This window comes from Triturus cristatus, chromosome 6 (assembly GCF_964204655.1).
Source record: "Triturus cristatus chromosome 6, aTriCri1.1, whole genome shotgun sequence".
NCBI classification, from domain to species: Eukaryota; Metazoa; Chordata; class Amphibia; order Caudata; family Salamandridae; genus Triturus; species Triturus cristatus.
In genome coordinates, this window is record NC_140589.1 from 375,883,982 (window position 1) to 375,905,200 (window position 21,219).

General features: G+C 40.3%; 1 protein-coding gene across 4 annotated transcripts in view; it reads right to left on the minus strand.

Annotated features, from left to right (window-relative positions):
- Window positions 1-496: 496 nt before the first annotated feature.
- The window catches only part of COLEC11 (collectin subfamily member 11), a 417,003-nt gene continuing 396,280 nt past the window's right edge, over window positions 497-21,219 (minus strand). For 2 of the 4 annotated variants that reach the window (XM_085610754.1, XM_085610752.1), the window contains one exon: window positions 875-1,433. In XM_085610754.1, coding sequence (XP_085466880.1) covers window positions 1,024-1,433 — 410 coding nt within the window. In that variant the 3' untranslated portion in view covers window positions 875-1,023. Of the gene's footprint in view, window positions 1,434-21,219 lie in introns of all 4 variants that reach the window. The other 2 variants (XM_085610753.1, XM_085610755.1) reach the window with 2 other exon arrangements.

The window sequence follows — 21,219 nt, forward strand, 5'->3', positions numbered from 1 at the left end:
ATATTGACCACATGGACAACTAAGATCAATTAATCTTGATGTTGTCCCTATTCAGTTTTCTTTTAACCTTGTCCTGGGCTGCTGGGAATAAATATATTGGACAGTAAGCATTCCCAAAGACAGTTTTAACCTGCACCTCTTTTTCAGCACTTCCTCTTCACACAACAACAATCCCGCTCCGCTGTAATCCAGGCGTCGAAGCACAAACGGGTGGCATTCGGCTACTCGGTTGGGAACCCAATGATGAAGCATGCCACCAACTAGGTTGGTGGGTGAGGGTTCTTTTTACAAACCTAGTGGGTTTCTGGCACTCAAAAATTATAACTGAGTCTTTCTTAATAGTGGGTTCGTCCACTTTGTTTTTGAATGTTATCCTGGGGATAGGGACGTACCCCATAAATTATCCTCGCTCTCTCCATTTGTTTACATATCAGTGTGTGTAAACGAATATGCACATTGGTTGCAATACACATTTCTTCTCATGCCCTCATTCCTAGGTTGGGGTATCACAATTTGACCAGTAACTCTAGTTACCAGCCAAATCCAGATTACTAGTTTAGTGGAAAAATCACATTTTAGATGTTTTTTCTTCTCCAGACATTTCATCAATAAAAAGCGGGCAAAAGATTCCCATGGTAGGCACCCATTCCATACGGGATATCCTGCATTAGCAAGGTTATTATGCATTGGAGATTTAGATCATTTTGGGTGCAAAATGACTAATGCGCGGTTACTGCACAGCTCAGACTCATCCATGAAATTAGCTTAGTCCCATTTAGATCCTAATTGGGGCAGGATAATTCCAATTAACTAACTGTTAATACATGTTGTTTCTTATCTGTGCACATCACTGGAAATTATTCTTAAATATGCAGGTGCCTTTTGTTAAAAACTGGCATCTGCACATTAATGTATTTTCTCTGATGTGTTTCATACCATTAGACTTTACTCAAACGTAAACAATGCTAAAACATTGATGGCATTGCATTCATTCTTAAAACAAAACTTTGGAAAAAACTTAACTTAAACATTTTCTTTGTCGAATTCGCAGATAAAGTACATTGTAATGTGACAAGAAACATCATTCCAGCATCCTGAAGCCACCATTTCGATACAGTTCTCCTCATTGTAAGCATTATTGGGTTCTCCATCGCACCACTTGTTGAAGGTTTGCATGGGTGATCGATCAGAATAAACATAGTGGCCTTCTTTCTCCAGATCATTGATCCCAATGAAAATTCTAATGAGAAATGATTGGTTGATGTAAGAAGCAATAAGAGCATTGGTTGTGTCGTCTTTGGGCATGCATAATTTTCCTCCTCTTCCTTGGCAGTAGAGCTGTGCATCAGTGTATTTCTTCTCCTCCTTCACCAGCAGATAGATCTTATTGTCCGTCTCACGCACACCAGCGACAACTGCGGGGGAGGGCAGTGCTGAAAAGTGAGCACTCGCATTTCCATAAACCAACTTATTGTGCACCACAAATACAAACAGACATTTAATAGGGTAAACTGATAAAAGCTTCTGAAAGCATGTGTTTAACATTACAATAGTTGTCTATACAGCCAAAATATAGTGAGAAAAAGGGCTTACGGTTTGGGTCAACTCAATGGTACCCCCCTGGGCACATGACAGCACTATCACACAATTTTAAAGGAGTCCAGTGACAAACCTCCTGACTGTGATAGCATGAGTCTGGGGTGGGAGCAAAAACTTGTGTTTTTGGGAAAGGGGAGAAACATTGTAAGTCACCATCCGATTGGAAATATGTCCTTGATGCGCCATGGCACAATACTTGGATGTGAAGGGGAAAGTCATGGAACAATCATCCAAACGTATTGTAAGATATTATTCCCAAAGTTAGTTGAATTTATATATGGCTTAACCCACATATTCTTTAATTGTAACAAGCCGTACATACATTTGTGGAGTGTTTTACATATAGCATCTTTCAAAACTATGATTTACTTTTACAGAGTTGCTGGCAGAAAGAAAACAAACTCTTTGAAGCTGATTAAGATTTGACAAGAAACTCTATCAAGTAGGTAACTGAATGAAATTATAAATAATTCCATTCTGAGCATAGTCTAAGAAGGTTGACGTTTAGATTGAAATATTATGTATCTGAGCACTCTTAACAATTAATATCAGAATAAAATTAGCCACAAGTTTGACTAAGTTAAACATTTAATGTTGATTGATGTATTCTCTATTAATTTATTGTATAGAACATACATCACTACAGCCAACAGGTGTTTCATCCCAATGGACTTTTTCAATGCTGCACTTAAATATAAATACCGGCATTACATTATTATAAATTGATTTTCTCAACAATGCTTAAATTACTATTTGATCCTGATCACTTGAGGCCACATTTATACCCACAAATGTTAGAGAATCCAAAAAGCTCCCAAACAGTTAGCTCAAAGTGTATAGAAGGATGATTAATATTGGAGAAGCAACAAAAGCTGTCAAGTGATGAGATGAATCTTATAATTTACATTAGTAAATACAAGTGATGTTAGGTAAATATGAAGGCCATGACACAAGTATTTAAATGAAATTGTAATGCTAGTCATTGTGCGTTCCTTCCTTAAGTAGTAGTGTTTAATTTTGTGTTAAACCAAATTAATGTCATGAAGGTTAAATTAGATGTATAGTGACTATAAATGCTATGATGGCCGGAATACGAGGATTGCCTAAGGAAAATACCATGTTGAAATTAGATTAGCATACCTTATATAGGAACCTTTAGAGAAATAAAACCTCAGAAAAGTTGTGGCTGCAAATCAATATTTTGGGGTTATTTGGAATGTTGAAAAATTACCAGGCCAAACAAAATGTATGGATTGAAGCATAAATATTGGTGTAATCAAGAATTATTACTTACACCCTGGGCCAGGTTGCCATTAGAATTGATAGCAGTAACTGTTGCGGGCGTCTTGTTTGCAGTTTTGCACAATCAATAACATGAAAGTTGATTTGCAGTTTTTCACTGCAGTTGTGATTTGATGAGAAATGTTTGTACAAAGGATAGTTAGGGTCCATATTTTATTTGTTCTTGTATCCTCTCCTTGAGAGGATGAATAGAGCTCCCCACATAGATGAGGTCACAATAGCATGCAATCGAATAAACAACAGAATTGATGTTGAAGTTCATAAATTGTTGTACATGAAACACTTCCTTGGTATTGTATTGAAACAAAGTCATTTTATCCAGTGCATAATGCATATATTACAAAAGCCACACTTAAAGAAGCCCATCAGTTGTTTGTATCAAGATAGCTATGACATACTAAGTCCTTTATGGGTCTGCCCCTCTTGTGTGTCATCATAATTTTTTGGGGGACAATCTGGTAAAGACCATTGTCCACAGTCAGTAAGTGCCAATGGGCCCGATTCACAAAAGTAATCCAAGACATAATGCTAACTTTACAACTTTCGGTATTCACAAAAGTCATTTGGGAGCAGTAAACTACACCTAAATTGAGAAAAAATCCTAACTTTGCGACTTTCGGTATTCACAAAAGGCATTACTACTCCTAAATTTCCTTTATGAATGCCGAAAGTCGTAAAGTTAAGATTTTGGCTCAGTTTAGGAGTAGTAAAGTTAGGAATCCTAACTTTACTACTCCTAATTTAGTCTCAGATTACTTTTGTGAATCGGGCCCTCAGTCTATATTGAATTCTATACACCTAGCTACTGAGGTTGATGAACTGAACTCAAGTATCCTCTAGCTAGAATCTCTCTCCAGGGATGCTTGTTCTTGTTTATAAATTCAGTCATTGTGGCATTTACGTTGTATATGTGGCATTTCACCCAAGCTGTAGGTTTGCATTTGATCTTAGACCCTATTTTGCTATTATCAGCATATAAAGTGATATTTAAATGCTCAACATGGGTTTTGCTGTTCTGATATTGAAAAGTGATGTTTTAGGGTTTGTTATTCAAGTGGACAAATAATTTAGGTAGCAATTTTTCATCGTCTGCCCAGATCATAAAAACATCACCAGTGAATCGCCCCCAATACAAGATGTGTTCAATGAGTTCAGGGAGGACCTGGCTTGGCAGTTCGGGCTGGACTGTTCGCATGAGGCACAGGGTCAAGACTGATTTGCATATGGCTGGGTTCAAACTGGAATGGCATGGTGAGCAAAAAAACGATGGATTTAGGCCTAGATCTCTGTACTGGGGTGAATGTATGACATTGTTCTGCATTCTGTCTATCAACTGTTGTTTTTGCAATGAGTTCAGGTGGGCAGGATTTCCATATGTGTGTTCTTTCATACCAACCCATATTGGCGTATACGAGGAAAAACATGTTAACCCTTAGCTACCCCTTGTGTTTGTCAATACCAGTGGCTTTTACGAAGAAAAACATTGTTGTGCATGTGTATAGAGAACAGATGTCCAGGGTGACAAACATGAGATCTTCTCACCTTTGTATACCATTAGGTAAATAAAGGAGATCTTTTGTGTCCTGAATGTATGAAAGTAGATTTTGTACCATTGGCTGGAGAAATGAATCAATGTACTCAGACAGATGTTCGGTTGGGGACCAAGTCCCGAAATAATAGGTCTACCTGATGGGGAGCATTGCTGTCCAATCTGCAGTATGCCCGACCATCAGCTAATTGCCAATCTATTTTATTGATGTAATCTGTGTGCTTCGTTATCACAATATTTCCACCCTTATCACCCTCCTTGATGACAATATCTTATATCTGCGTTAAGATTTCTGAAGCTTCTTTTCTTTTAATGTGAGATTTCTGTTAAAAAGTCTACCAGCTGTTGCGACGAAACACATGTAAGCGCCAGGATGCCCGTAGGGCGATAGCTGCGCTATACAAGTTCCACATCAATCAATCAATCAATCAATCAATGTTGGCTGTAGTGATGTATGGTCTTCACAACTGAATACTAGAGAACCAACATGAAATGTTCAACTGAGCAAAACTTGTGGATCATTTTGTTCTTTTAGTAATTGCTAAGAGTGCTCCGTAACATAATCTTTCAATTGCCATATGGCAAAAGGCTTTGGAACCGCCCCTGGGTTGTGAGGTGTTGGATATTGTGGCAGCACCTAATTTTGACATTTGTATGATGCAGTAACTAGCAAATCCAATTGTCATACCTGGCAGCCTTAGGATGGTCTTCTCCAAATCGTTTGCTTTCACCCCTCTTATTTTTGCAGAATTTGTTTTTATTGTCCTTGGGACTCTACCACTGCTAACCAGTGCTAAGTGATTGTGCTCATTCCCTTAAACATGGCAGAATTGGCTTATATTCAAGTGGCACATTTGATTTAATAGTCCCTCGTAATATTGTACCCCATGAACCCAGGGCCTGTAAATTAAATGCTACTAGCGTGCCTGCAGCACTGAATGTGCCACCCAATTCAGTAGCACTGTAAAATATGCCTAAGACATGCCATTGTGTCCCGTGTATGCAGTTTTAAACAGCCATTTAACCTGGCAAAATAAACCTTTGCCAGGGCTAAATCTTCCTTTTCAATGCACATGAGTCACCACTTGGGTTGGCCAAAACACAGCCCAGAGAGTAAGGTTAAGTGTATTTTAAAACATTGGGAATGTACTTTTAAGTTTTACATGTCCTGGTAGTGAAAAACGTTTTTTACTACTGCAAGCCCTACTTCTCCCATAGGATAACATTGGGTTTCCTCATTGCATTTAATGAGTGATAACTTTCAATTGGGAGCAGGTAAACCGCTCGAGTTTGGTGCCTGAAGAATTGTAAGTTAAATCCCTCTTTAATGATAAAATTGGATTTTAAGTTACAATTCTGAAAAATCCCACTTTTAGAAAGTTGCCATTTTGTTGTCCTAACCATTTGGTGCCTCCAGGCTGTAGCTGGCAGTTGGTTCTTGTGTATTGTCACAGACAGTGAGACATAGAGAAGACAGGTGTTAGCAGGACGGGCCATTCTGACTTAATGAGGAGACAGAGCTGTAATCTACCATACTTGCATATCACAAGGACTGCTTTCGATAACTAATGTGGTCATATCAGTACGCTGTTAAATACCGTCATAGAACTCGGCCACCTTCTGCACGAATCAGCAGAGTTTCTGCATGTTTCTAACAGGTCTGTATTACAGGACGTCTTAAACCATACCTTACCCCGAATATAACTTTTACATACGACACAGGTGCACTGGAACACTCTATGTTCTTCATGGTCTTTTTACTCTTGGTGCGGTTGGTCCTATCATAGCCTTCACTCATTACAGCGGGCAACAAAAACACTCCAGACCTATTTCCACGGGCTCAGGAGCTGTATGTAACTGCAGAGGGTTGTCAAATCTTTACACCTTATACTTATTACCAATCAAATATTTGTGGGATGATTGCAATCCTTTTTACCCTTTTTTATAGGAACTCTTTACTTTAATTAAGGGCCTACTTTTGGTCCACAACTTTGATTACTGGGTTGCTATAGTTGCTCAATGTATACCTATTCTCTATTTTACCCGCCTATTGACCAATGCTTTTGAACTATACTTATTATAGCATGTATCCCATTGTGGTATGATCTACACAACTATCACTTACACCTACGAATCTAAGCCCTTTTTCCTTTTTTTATTTTGATCTCATTTGATTAATATTACTTGAAGGTCTTTTTGTTTTTTGTCTTGACAATTTTTCGGACATTTGTGTTATACATTTTTTTGTACCATGTGATACATAAGGTTCCTCCCGAAGTTGTTTCTTTAGAGGCCCTTTTTCTATATGTTTTCTAAATGTTCACTGTACATGTGGATGCACAATGACACTGTAGATCTGGAGTTTTTTTATACTCTATACACTTTAATATTTTTTTAGCTGTGACTACTGTTTTTCCTGGACATATGTCTTTGGGCATAGTTTATTATTATTGGTGCATATTATTTGGATGATGTGGCTATTCCCTTGACTATTTGCACTGTGCTTCTTTACCTATGAGGTGTATCAATTTTCAGGCACCTCACCCACACTTGGTTTCGACTTATTACCCTTATTATTATTCTCTCTCATATCAACATGGAAATTTGGCTTTTTTTATTAAGGATACTTTTTTTCAAAACATGAAATGTGACCTATAGGAATCTTGCACATTTTTGTTTCTATAACAATGGAACGACTCCCAAATGCAGAGTAAAGCAATACAGTGATTTGCACTGCCATGCCTTACTCCATGTCTCAGGCCATCCAAAGCCATGCATAGTGGCTTTGCGTGGCCTCACAGATATGATTTAGTTACCTGTGCCACTGGTGCATCCCATATAGTGATGCTCTGGTGGCGCAGGGGGCTCGTAAATATGCCTCTGGGTCTCCAGTTGGAAGAGGTATGCACCCTGTCGAAGTAGAGACCACAATCGTAGTCAGAGTAAGCTAGATGCACACTTTAAATTAACCTGTTGCTAGAATGGTGCAAGCTATGTCTAATCACAGACTTAGAATACAAATACATGTTCAATCCAACACCTACTACACCTCAGATTTACATCTGTGCTTAAGGTTCACCAACCAGGTCCCTTTCCACCAGGTAGATCGATTATTTTGGGCATCGGTTCGTCAACTGAACATCTATCTGAGTACATTGGTTCCTTTCTTGAGCCAATGGTATAAAAGCCTACCTTCATACATTCAGGACACAAAATATCAACTTAACAAACTAAGGACCAGATTCATTCTTTGTTAGCAAAATCACTGATAAGTTCCTTAAAGTATGGCTTTTTAATGTCTGCCCTTATGCAGTGTGTAGAATCACTTTGTTTCAATAAAATACTTACAAAGTGTTTCATTTACAATAATTTATGAACTGCAACACCAAATTTGTTGTTTATTTGATTGTATGCAATTGTGACCGTATCTATGTAAGAAGTAACATTCATTCTCTCAAGGAAAGAATGCAAGAAAACTTCCATGCTATCAGAAATATGGACTTCACCTAACCTTTGTCCAAACTTTTCTCATCAAATCACAATTGCAGTGAAAAACTGCAAATCAAGTTTCATGATATTGATTGGGCAAAATTCCATCCAGGAGGTGGTAATTGAACTTTATAACTACTAAAATTGGAAGCAAACTGGATTATGAAACTGAGAGCGGTGGATAATAACTTGATTCAGTACAGAGAACTGGATTTCTTTTTTTTTTTTTTAAATATTTTTATTAACTTTTATAGCAGCAGATAAATAGTTAGCCGAGCATTACAGATCAGACAAATGATAAAAATAAAAAAATAATCAGAACTGAGCATCACTTTAACAGCGTTGACATGAGTAAACAGATTAGACTTTTAGCATTGAATCCAATTATAAATAGGGGCCCACATTTTTAAACCAAAAGCTTTCTTTTTCTTCCCCTTTAGACAATACACAGCTTTCTCTAGTTGATAAATGTTTAACAATTTAGATTGCCACTGAGAAAATGAAGGAGGATCAGCATCAAGCCAATGAGAGGTTATACAATATCTAAAAATAGACATAGATATAAGTAAAAAACCTTCTTCAGCACCTGTCTGCAGCCTATCAGGATTTGATTGGATACCAAGTATTACGAGTTCGGCAGAAAGTATTACTGGTGAGTTCATAATGTTATTTAAAAACTTTGGAATTTCAGAAATAAATTGGGTTAGATTAGGACAAAGAAAAAACATGTGAATAGAGTTTGCACCAAGAAATCCACATCGGCTGCATTTGTCACCTCTATTGGCTTTCCACTTCAATAATTTAGCAGGGGTATAGTATAGGTCGAATATGCTCATAAAGAATTGGCTTTTTAAAGATCCATTACACAAGACTTGATTGGACAATGCCAATGCATCAGATACATTAATACTCTCTATACCCAGATCTCTTTGCCATTTTATGTTAAATAGTTCGAGATTGTCTTCTAATCGGTTCATCATTGTCTGATAGATCACCCCAATTCTATTTTGTTTCCAGCAGCATTCCAATACATCAATTTTCATAATTTTATTAGTGTTCAATACATTTTTTATAATTAGAAAACTGCGTACTTGCAGATATTTTAAAAAATCGGCTTTGGGAAGATTATACTGTTGTTGTAAGTACGTGAATGTTGCGAATTGTTCTTCCTGATAAAGATCCCCTAACCGAGATATGTTAGAACTTTGCCAGCGCTGCACAATATGATCTGTGAATATTGTTGGCAACATCGGATTATCAAATAGTGGTGTGTAGTAGCTAAAATTGCTATTCAAACAAAATCTTATCTTAAATTGCTTCCATATCTGGAAAGCCATTAGCATGACTTTAAATCTTGTTTTTTTGTAATAGCTTGGGTCGGTAAAACGTACTAGACATTGTCGTGCTTGAGTACCAAGGATCATTACATAAATTGATGGATATGTGGGCTCATCTTTAGTTATCCCTTGAAAGATTAGAACGCTCATAAGCCTAAGCGATACCGCCAGATAGTATAGACGGAAATTCGGCATTCCCCAACCTCCTCTAAGCATAGGTGGGGTACACCAGTTGAGAGACCTCCTAGCTCTTTTGTATCCCCATAAGAATCTTGAGATTATTCTATCAAGTTTTATAAAAAAGCTAGAGGGGAACAATAAAGGTATAGTCCGAAAAAAATAAAGAAATTTAGGAAAAAAAAGCATCTTGACAGCATTGGTACGGCCATAAAGAGAGAGATGTAAATTGTTTAACCTTTCAAGAGACCTATTAGTGGAAGCAAGTAATGGATCAAGATTAAGCCCTAGAATATCTTCTACCTTAGCGGACATTTTCACACCTAGGTAAAAAGCCGTAGTTGATAGTGTCAAACCGGCTGGTGAACCGGCAGCAGAGTGGATTATCTGTGTTTTTGCAATGTTTAATTTGTAACCGGAGTATAGGCCAAATTCACAAGCTAGTTCTATGATCTTAGGGAATGCCAAACTGATATCCGATGTGACGATCGCAACATCGTCAGCGTAGGCTAAGATTTTATATCCTATTTGATGGATTATAACCGGGGGGATGCTATCCTCATTTGTGAGTTTTTGCAGGTATGGTTCTATGTAAAGCGCAAATAACAAGGGGGAACAGGGGTACCCTTGCCTGCTCCCCCTTGTTATTGATAGTGTGGTAGAAGTATCGGTAGCTATTCGGATTACGGCTTTGGGTTCATTATATAAAGCATTCAAGGCCGTTGTAAATTCCACGGGGAAGCACTTCCAAGCCAGAACATGCCAAAGGAACCCCCAGTCGACCCTATCAAACGCCTTCTCGGCGTCCATTAGGGCCACTCCGACTGGGGATCCTGAGGCCTGCGCCCAATCCAAGAGGGCAATAATTCTTCTTATGTGATCAGTTGTGTCTCTCTTTTTTATAAAGCTGTGTTGAAATGTAGCTACTAAATTAGGCATCAGATCGTTTAGCCTATTTGCTAAAATTTTAGAAAAGATCTTGCTGTCAGAGGTTATTAAAGAAATTGGTCTATATGACCCAAGATCCATAGAATCTTTTCCTTTTTTTTTTAAATACAACTATAGTTGCTAATGACCATGAGGGAGGAGACCGGCCATGAAATGCTTCTTGAAAAAGTTTCAGAACATTACGGAACATACGGTAAAATTCCAAGGGGATATTGTCCGGACCCATTGCTTTACCAGGAGCTAGTCCAAGAATAGCCCCTTCTATCTCTTCCCAGGTGATTGGGGCGGATAGCACTGCTCTTTGATCTTCAGTAAGAGAAGAGGAACAATCTAAATTTGAAAAATAACTGGACGCATCGCTCCTTACACTAGTACCATCATTCGATTTATTATACAGAGATTGATAAAAATCCCGGAATGCCTTCAATATACCAGACCTAGACTCTTGACTTACACCATCTTGATCAGTAATTTTAATTATTTCAGTGATAGCTGCTTTCTGCCTCAATCTTTGCGCGAGCATTCTGCCCGTCTGCTCACTTAATTCATAGCATTCTTTTTTAAATAATTTGTACTTCACTGCTACCTGCTCAGCCAGAAGTGAATAGACGGCTGACCGCTCAGAGGACAGAGCTTTTTGAGCTTCCTGTACACCAGAACCAAATCTGATACAAGAGGCTAGCTTTAATTCCGCTTGAATTACTTTGTTCAAGGCGGACTTAAATTCTGCTTCTTTTTTTAAAAACGGTATTTCGAATAGCTCAGGGTCTCACCTCTTATAATCGATTTAAAAGTGTCCCAAACTGTCTGAACCGAAGCCGTATTATTATTGTTCAAAAAGAATTCCTTTATAGGCATATCCATATGAGCTAGATAGTCCTGATCTAACAGTAAATTTCTTTGAAATGACCATTGCCTTTTTTGAAAATAATCCTGAGGAGAAAGTAATAATTCTAGTACAATAGGGTTATGATCGGAGACGATTTGTGGTAGAATATCTATACTTATATTTTCAGTAAACTTTGCAGAAATAAAAAAATAATCTAAGCGAACACATTTTTGGTGTGGAGCTGAAAAATAAGTAAAGCCTGGCTCCGTGGGTCTTAGCTTGTTCCACACATCTATCAGTCCGTTCCCTAAGATTAGTTCCCTGAGGGCTCTAAAGGTTTGGATCTTACGACCTTTATAATTCCAAGTAGTCCTGATATTTCAATTAGCATCAATGTTGATATTAAAATCTCCACACAGAATTAAAGGTTGATTCCAATCAGCTAACTCAGAATTAATTAGATTAAATACTTCCTTATCGTCTAGCTTTGGACCATATATAGAGCCAACAGTAAATTTGGTCCCTTCAATAACAATTTCCGCTAGTCCCCATCTCCCCCATTTATCGCCTAAATCCTTTGTTTTATGAGAACAGCAGCTCCTCTTGTGACACCCGTTTGTTTGGAACAGATTAGAAGCTCAAGACCCAAATTTTTCAACAAACTCCTCTTAGACCATGAAATATGTGTCTCTTGTAGGCACAGAATATCAAGTTGCAAAGATTTAATCAAATGCCGCAAAATCCCTAACTTTTTAAAATTATTCAGGCCATTGAAATGTAACGAACAGATTTTAATTTTTCTCCCCATTTTAGAATTTTGAAAAACAAGATGGACGATAATCTTTTTAATTGACTCTTAATACTCTTATGGCTTATAAAAGTCCAACTAATCTGTTTTTTAAAGACCGGGTTAACTATTGTTGCTGCATTACACCCCACCCCCCACCACCACCACCTCCACCCCCTGGTCCGAGACCAGCCACCCACCCCCCTCCCCCACACATGAGGCTCAGGAACTCTCAGTTCCTGTAAAGTATGGAGTGCCGCGTCCCTCCAGCTCCGCACACCACAAGAGGAAAAAAGGAGAAGCAGACAAAAAATTAGAATCCAATATAACCCTAGTGACTTAAGAATTGAGTTTGGTATAGTGATATTACAGGCTAAATAAGAACATAATATCCTGCCTTATAACGATCTAAATTTTATAATGTATGTAGAAACTCCTTAGCCTTAATCTCTGATAAGAAGAATTTTGTTTCCACAAGATTTTTAGTTTGGCTGGGTTCTGGAGGTAAACGGTGGCCCCTTTTTTCTGGAAATCAGGTATTAATTGTCTAAGATGCCACCGCTGGGCCACCGTTGCCTGACAAAAGTCCGGCCGCTCAAAAAATGTGCATCCTTTTGCAATTGCTCTTTTCTCGGGTCTGCAATTGTGACCTTATCTATGTAAGAAGTAAGATTCATTCACTCAAGAAAAGAATGCAAGAACACATCCAGGCTATCAGAAATATGGACCTTAACTAACCTTTGTCCAAACATTTCTCTTCAAATCACAATTGCACTGAAAAACTACAAATCAAGTTTCATGCTATTGATTGGGTAAAATTGCATCCAGGAGGTGGTAATTGAACTTTATAACTTCTCAAATTGGAAGCAAAATGGATCACGAAACTGAGAGCGGTGGAGAATGGCTTGATTCAGTACAGAGAACTGCATTTCATTTTTAATGGATTGAAACTACTAGGAAAACAAACATCTATCTGGATGTTATATATCTGTATATAAAAACATCACTCAATACAGAAACCAGTGCCACATGGGGATTTGTTTTAGAATAACAACCGGAAGAATGGTTTGGTACAAAGAATATCCCTCAGCAATATGTGCAGGCTCGCCTCTGAAAATGTATTGTACCATCATTGTTGAATCCATAATATGTTAACTAACAAGCTAAAGATATTGAAATATTTTAACTTTTATACCTCACTTGGTTAGTTACAGTTCACACCTGTGCAGAATTATTAATTATAGCACTTTCTCTATGTATTGATATTATCTTTCCTATTAATGGGTTAATGACATGTTATTGTTTTAACCCGCATGCTTTACTCTTACATAATTCTTAAATACTATCTGGCAGATGTACGCCCTTTAAGAAACAGTTCTCTTGTGCTTGTGAATAATAACACACATAGGAATCTCACTTGGTGAAAGATAATCGAGCTAAATCACAGATATCACTTTTTTTCTGATACTCTAAATTTCTATCTAACTTTATGTCAATCCTACTATCTTCAACACGCCACAGCCACAATACAAACTAATTTTCCTGGATTGAGTTATGCAACCATTGGTTATTAGCCTTGGTAATTGATTAAACATTATTTAGCCTTGGTGATTAAACATTATGTCAGTGCGATTGTATTACTTGCTATATTCATACGCTCGCTATATAGTATTGTTCTTAAAGAGCTATCACTGTGACTGTTGGATCTACTATATTTTTGGGAATGCCAGCATACTTACTACTATCAATTCTAATGACAAACTGCAGCTTTAGTGTGTATGAAATTATTCTTGATTACACTCATGATTATTCTCTAATCCATATATTTCTTTTCAGCATGGTATTTTTTTTACCATTATAAGTAGTCTTAAAATGTTGCTTTGCAGCCACAAAGATTTCAAGTTTTTGTTGCTTTTAATTTTCCTATATAAGGTATGCCAAACTGTTCTCAAGGTGGTCTTTTCCTTACCCTGTCCTCATATTTGGGCACACATAGCATATACATGCACTATGCACTTAATTTAAACTTGATGACATTATTCTGCTTCATATTATGTGACAGAAAATGAAGCACTACTATCTAAACATGGAATGCATGATCACCAGCATGAACACTTCATTGGAGTGCCTGCAGACATGGCCTTTATGTTTACTTGACACCACTTGTATTTACTAGTGTATTTACTAGTGTAAAGTATAAGAATCATCTCATCACTTGACATCTCTTGTCCAACACCGTTAGAAATATGGGGCCCTTATTTACGGGGATTTGGCTTAAGGCAGCACAGCAAGTCATCTTGTATTTATGCAATATGGTGCATCATTGTCCATTTCTGTCCTTTCTCCCTGCGCTTGCGCCCTTCGGCAGCCTAGAGCCAATGCAGGCACCATGGGTGTTGTGTGGGAAACCACACTGCAACACCAATGGAACAACTCCCAAATGCATAGAAATGCAATGCAGTGATCTGCACTGCCTTGCCTTCGTCCATATCTGAGGCCATCCAAAGCCATGCATAGTGGCTTTGCCTGGCCTCACAGATATGATTTAGTGATCTGTACCACTGGACCATCACATATAGTGATGCTCTGGTGGAGCGGGGGGCTCGTAAATATGCCTCTGGGTCTCTAGTTGGAAGAGGAATGCACCCTGTCCAAGTAGGGGCCACAATCCTAGTCAGGGTAAGCTAGATGCACACTTTAAATTAACCTGTGCTAACAACTCTAGTAGCTTGGCACAAAGTAGGCAGGCTTAACTTAAGAGGCAATGTATAAAGTATTTGTGCAACACACACACACAGCATCAAAATGAAAACACCACAAAAAGATTTCACACACGTTTAGAAAAAAATAGAATATTTATCTGAGTAAATCAAGCCCAAAAAGACAAATTCCAATCAGTAGAAGCTGAGATATGAATTTTTAAAGATTAAATGCAAAAACAGTGCTTACAAGTCACTAGCAGTCAAAATGTTACTTAAAGTCGTGAGGTCCAAACGTTATGGACAACCGTGATAGAGGGCAGGCCGGCTACAGGGCCATCGCAGGACCTGCTGAAAAAGTACCTTGGATGGAGCAAGGTGTCGATGCAGATGGCACAATGCGTTGTTCTTTGTAACACAGTCGGGTCGCTGCGTCATCTTTGAGCTTTGCTGTGGTGAAGTCAATATGTCATGACCAAGCCTCGCAAAGGTTCGTCATTGGGCCACGGTGAGCATCATCCTCAGGCTGTTGAGCTTCTGTCGTAGAACAGCCTCTGCATTGGCGTCGATTTAGTGATGCGTCAATTTTTCTAGGAAACCAGCTGCAGAACCCACTGCTGAGGTCCAGAACTTGGAGAGGCAAAGGTAGTACTCACAGAAGGCAGGACCAGCAGGACTGGAGTCAAGCCAGAAAGCCCTTGAATATCACTTGGAGGGAAGGCAGAGCCCATTTCTCCTTCAGCAGAGTCATGGAGCAACAGGCAGCTGGGCAACAAGCAGAAGATCAGTCCTTCCAGAAAAGCACTCCAGTTGACTCCTTTAAGCAGCACAACAGTCTTTCTGACTGTGGTTAAGTTCAAGATCCAGAAGTGTCTGATTTTAGGGGCCAGGGGCCCAGTAATTATATCCAAAAGTGCCTCTGATGTAATGGATGACTTCAAAGCAGCTCTCTGAGGTGCACAAGGATCCCTTTCAACACAGTCATGTCTGCCAGGCTATCTGTGTGTGCTTTGTATGTGGACAGGACACTACCTGTTGAAGTGTAAGTGTCAACCCCTCCCATTACTCCCTACCCAGGAAGATCCTTCAGAATGCAGATGAATGCAGATGAGTGCTCAGAATGAAGAGAAGCCTCAACTTTCTGTGTTTCTGGCTGTCTAGAGGGAAAGCACAAAGTGTAGCTGTCACTCAACCCAAACGTGTATTGGAGACAGGCTGTGAAGCACAAAGAGTTATAAGCAAAGATAAATGTCCACTTTCTAAATGCTCCATAATGCAACAGAACTCAATCAACTCGTGATCCAACAAAAACCTGATTAACAACGTGGGGTTCTTCAGGTGTTGTTATGAACAGCAAAATCAGGGCAGTGGGGGCAGAACAAGGGTTTCACGTTGTTAATCAGGTTTTTGCTGGATCACGAGTTGATTGAGTTCTGTTGCATTATGGAGCATTTTTTTAAGTGCATTGTGGGAGTTGAAGTTTTTGGGCACCGTATGGATTATTGAAGCACAGGTAAGGGGTGTTGAGTCACGGGGATGTCAGGAGTGAGAATGACTGGTTACATGGAGGAGCAAGGTTCTCATTTAAACGGGAACGCACGGTAGCGTGAAAGCATTGACATTAATGAGAGAGGTGAATGAGGAAGTTAGATCGTTGACATCGGCTTTTTCACGGTAATTAATCTTGATGGACGTGGGGGAAGAAGGGATGTTGTCAGGTTGGAGGTTGGGGCATGAGTTTAGAGGTGAAGTATTTTTTGGGGAATCGAAGTTTTGGGTTCGTTTATGTTGTAGTAGGGTTCTTTTGAATGAGTGCACAATTGTATGGAGTGAGTTTAAATAACAGGAGTGGCATAATTAATTTTTCACGATTGATTAGGGTGGTTTATTGAGCAGGGTGGGATTGAGGATAAACACGCGAGGGTTATTCAGTTAGCAACCAGTTCAGGGTAGGACCAGTGGGATGGTGAAGTTAGAATAAAATACACAGGATTAATATTTTGTGTGGTATCAGTTTAAGTCTGCTGTGAATAGTCGGTTCAGCTGTTTTTTGTTCTATTGCAGTGACCCCTGACGAAGAGTCAAAGTAGACTCGAAATGCATTGGGAAATGAAGTGATGAGCCTAGTTTAATGTACATTCCACTGTTTGGATTACGTGTTGCTGTGAAAAGTCTGGATGTGCACGCAGTATTCATTTGGAACTTTGAAAATAAAATTCAAAAAAGTGGCATGACGCTGTCTCTGCAGTGTTTCACTAAGCTTGTAAGAAGAAGTGGTTAAAAATATTGGGTTTCTAATGATGAATATAGTTTATAAGGAATACACAGATTAATGGGTAAAAGTTCCCCACCATGCAGTGCGACAGAAGGGCGCGAAATGAGTGCTCGACCTATACTTGCAAGTATGAGCTGTGGATTGGGACGGACCACAGGTTCTGATCGCACGCAATACAGGATGATATACGTTTGATCAATAAATTAATACAAGAGAAGGTGTGCATTCTCCATCTCTATAAATATGTGCTTCACTTTCTAAAAGGGGCATTTCTAGAACAGTAATGTTAAATTCAACCTCACCAGTAAGGAGGATTTGCTATTACCATATCAAACACATGAAACATGAAAAGGCTACTCCACTCTGATCAGGAATTACAGTTTGAAAGTGTATTAAGAAATTCCCAATGCTGGCCTATGAGAGGGGTAGGTCTCATAGTAGTGAAAAACAAAACAGGCTATCTGTCACTACCAGGACATGCCAAACATCCCAGTGAATGTCCTACTTTTCATTTACACAGCACCCTGCCCTTAGAACTACCTAGGGCCTACCTTAGGTGTAACTTATGTGTAATAAAAGGAGAGCTTTAAGCTTGGCAAGTAGTTTTAAATGCCATGTCAAAGTAGCAGTAAACTGTGACAGGCCTGAGACAGGTTGTTAGACTGGGTATCTTTTGGTGTGTCTCCCCTGAGTTTTTGCTTTCTGACCTCTCGGTTTTGACTCTGTTTTTGCTGGTTTAGTGTCTCTGCGCACTTTCTCGCTGCTGATCAGTGTTAAAGTGCAAGTGCTCCTGTTGTAAACTGTGCTATGCATTGGTGTTTCCATGATTGGCATATTTGATTTACTTGTCAGTCCCTAGTAAAGTACACTGACTGTGCCAGGGCCAGTAAATCAAATTCTGTTAGTGGGCTGCAGCACTGGCTAGTGCCACCCACACAAACAGCCTGCAAGTGTAGCTCTGGCCTGCCATTGCAGAGCTTGTGTGCAGTCTGGGACTGCCATGTCGACTTGACAAGTGTACCCACTTGCCAGGCCCTAACCTTCCCTTTTCTTACATATTAGTCACCCCTAAGGCAGGCCCAAGGTAACCCTGTGGGCAGGGTGCAGTGTATGTGAAAGGTAGGACATGCCCTGGTGTGTGTGGCTGTCCTGGTGGTGAATTACTGCCAAATTCATTTTTCACTATTACAAGGCTACCTGTTCCCATAGGACAGAATGGGTAGTTTGTTTATAACATCTTATAAATGAAACTGGCCCTAGGAACTAGGTAGAAAAATAAAGTTTAGTATGCCTGAACTGAGAATCTGAAGATGCATCTTTAGTGAAGGTGATTTTTACATTCTGTGCTTGAAAATACCACTTTTAGAAAGTAGGTATTTTCTTGCTCAGCCATCCAGTAGGCCACTGCTGGGGTTGTGGATTGACTGTCTGGGTTTTGGATGACAGGGGCTGGGGAGGAGCAGTGGCTCCAGATAGTCTAGGTGGGTCAGGAAATGACATGGTCTGCATTTAGGGTAGGGTGAGGAGATTTCCTTTCACCTAAATGGGCCTGGTCTGCCTCTGACAATGCCGTCTCCACCTCCTGCCAGGAAGCCACACCAGTGAGGGCAGAACTGCTTCTGTCTGGGCATAGACACTCTGTGCCTGAGAGGACAAAGGATTTTTGGCTTTAAAAAGTGGGGCCTTGAAACAAGGAGAGGGGGCTCTCAAAGCCAAAAGGCTGGAGCACCCAGTAATACAAGTTGATTGAAAGAATTGCGATCTTTGACCAATAGCCAAAAGGTACACATATTTTTTTACTTTAAAAAGTGGGGCCCAAACCCCTGAAATTTAGAACTCTTTTGGACCAAGGAGACTGCCAAGAAGAAGAGCTGGAGAAGCTGTGAGGAGGAGTTACCACTTTGCTGAGTGCTTTGCTGTGTTGGCCTGAGGTGGTTGCTTCTGTCTTGGGCAGTGAAAGAACAGGACTGAACTTTCTAGAACTTCTTTCTTTGGGGGCTTGAGGTAGAGCTTGTTCAAGAAGTCTCAGGAACAGCAAAGACTTCAAGTTCTTCTACCATCAGCACTGGGGACTGTGTGTTTTGTGCTGCAACAGAAGAAAAAGCAACCCAATGAGGCACCACCACAATGCCACAATGAGACCCTGGTGTCACCGACGACACCATCGGACGCCGCCACTGAGCCGCTGCTCGCACCGCGACCTGAGCGCACTCCACTCCGCACCACCTCATTTCACGCTGCCCCCTTGTTATCCCCGATGACACCTCTTCATGCCGACATCTATGCCGCTGCTTGCACCGTGGTTCGAGGTCACCGCTCGTAAAGTTACACCATGCACCACCCTCATCCCGCACCGCAGCCTTGGCCTACCATGCCGGCGCCATCGACTCCAATTCATCAGCCGACGACAGCGCTTCAGCAACGACTACGTTGCTGCCTGCACCATGACCTGACAGCGACGAGCACCACATCACTTCGCACCGCGACCCTGGTCTCACCGACGACACCATCTGATGTCGCCACAGAGCTGCTGCTCACACCGTGACCTGAGGGCATCGCACGCTGCACCACTGCACTGCTGCACGCTGCACCACTGCACTGCTGCACGCTGCACCACAGCACCCGACGTCAGCGCTCCTGACTTAAACCGCCAGGAGTTCGATCTGCAACACGTGTGACTTCGAGGGCCCGACGACTCCTGCAGCGACCTCCGGAATAGACGCCCTGCATTTCCTTAAAGTACTGTTTTGTGGGTCTTCCCAACACTGTAGCTGTTCCGCGACGCCGCAGTCAGCCAGAACTGTTTGGATTTGTTTTTTCATGACGCCGTGATAGTCCATGACAGAGCTATCAACTTCAAGGAACTTTATTTCAAGGTTATTTTGATAACTAAATACTATATTGTGGATTTTTATCGTTTTTGGTCTTGTCTTAATTTAAAAAAAATATTGGATATTTTTCTAAACTGGTGTGGTGTCCTTTTGTAGTGCTTACACTGTATCACCGTTGGTTATGTGCAAATGCTTTACACACTGCCTCTAAGATAAGCCTGACTGCTCATGCCAAGCTACCAAGGGGGTGAGCAGGGGTTATTTTAGGAGTGTAACTCACTTATCCTGACTAGAAGGAAGGGTCCCTACTTGGACAAAGTGCAAACCATTGCCAACTAGAGACCCCCATTTCTAACACAGGTCGAAAAGGCTACTTCTCTGGGTGGCACAATCAGTGCTGCAGCCCCACTAGTAGCCTAGTAGCATTCAATTTATAGGCCCTGGGTATATGGTTTACCACTTTACAAGGGGCTTACAAGTAATTCAAATATGCCAGCCAAATAGGTGTAAACCAATTACCATGTTTAGAGGTGAGAGAACATGCACTTAGGCACCGGTCAGCAGTGGTAAAGTGCCCAGAGTCCTAAAGCCAACAAAAAAAAGGAGGTCCGAAAAAAGAGGAGGAGGAAGACAAAAAATTTGGGCTGACCCTTCAGAGAGGGCTATTTTCTAAGTAACACTAATCATTCTTTTTCCCACTTTGAGCAACCTGTTTGGGAGCTTTTTGGATTCTCTTACATTTATGGGTATAAATGTGGCGGAAGTGATCATGATCACTGTGAGAGTGTGGAATATTACTTGGTGTGGTTGTGTGACCTCACTGTGTAATGATGAAAGGATTCTGTATCAGGCCCAGTCAGTTTCATTTGTGAAGCCTTTGCTCAGTCCTGGTTAGCTATGCCTCAGAGCAGTCAAACTTTACGAGAGAGAGCAAGTGGAAATAATTAAGAAGTACCAAAACAGTTGAAGTAGAAGAAAATGAAACACAATAAAAATCTGACACCAACTTATAAAAATAGGGTATATTTTTCTCTTTAAATAGACATTCCATTTAAATCTTCTGTGAAGCGCACTCTAGAGTTAGCTGGTCAAGCAACTTGAAAATGGCTAAATAGGCACGCTTGTGGGTGCTAACTCTGACAGGGAGCTAGTCACAGGGGGCAGTCAGGCCAAACTGAACAGTTACCTCACAAAGAAAGCAGCCTCCTGTCCAGTTCCAGGCAGTACGGGCGGATCACCATAGACCACAGATATCAATGGAGTAGGTCTGAGGCATGGGATTCAGGATGCTGAAGATGCTCAGGTATGCTGAGGATGCTAAGCCTGTGTTGGGGGTCTTCCTGTGGCCACCCTAGTGTCCTCGAGTAAGGCGGGCAACTTTGGCCTCAGGGATCGAT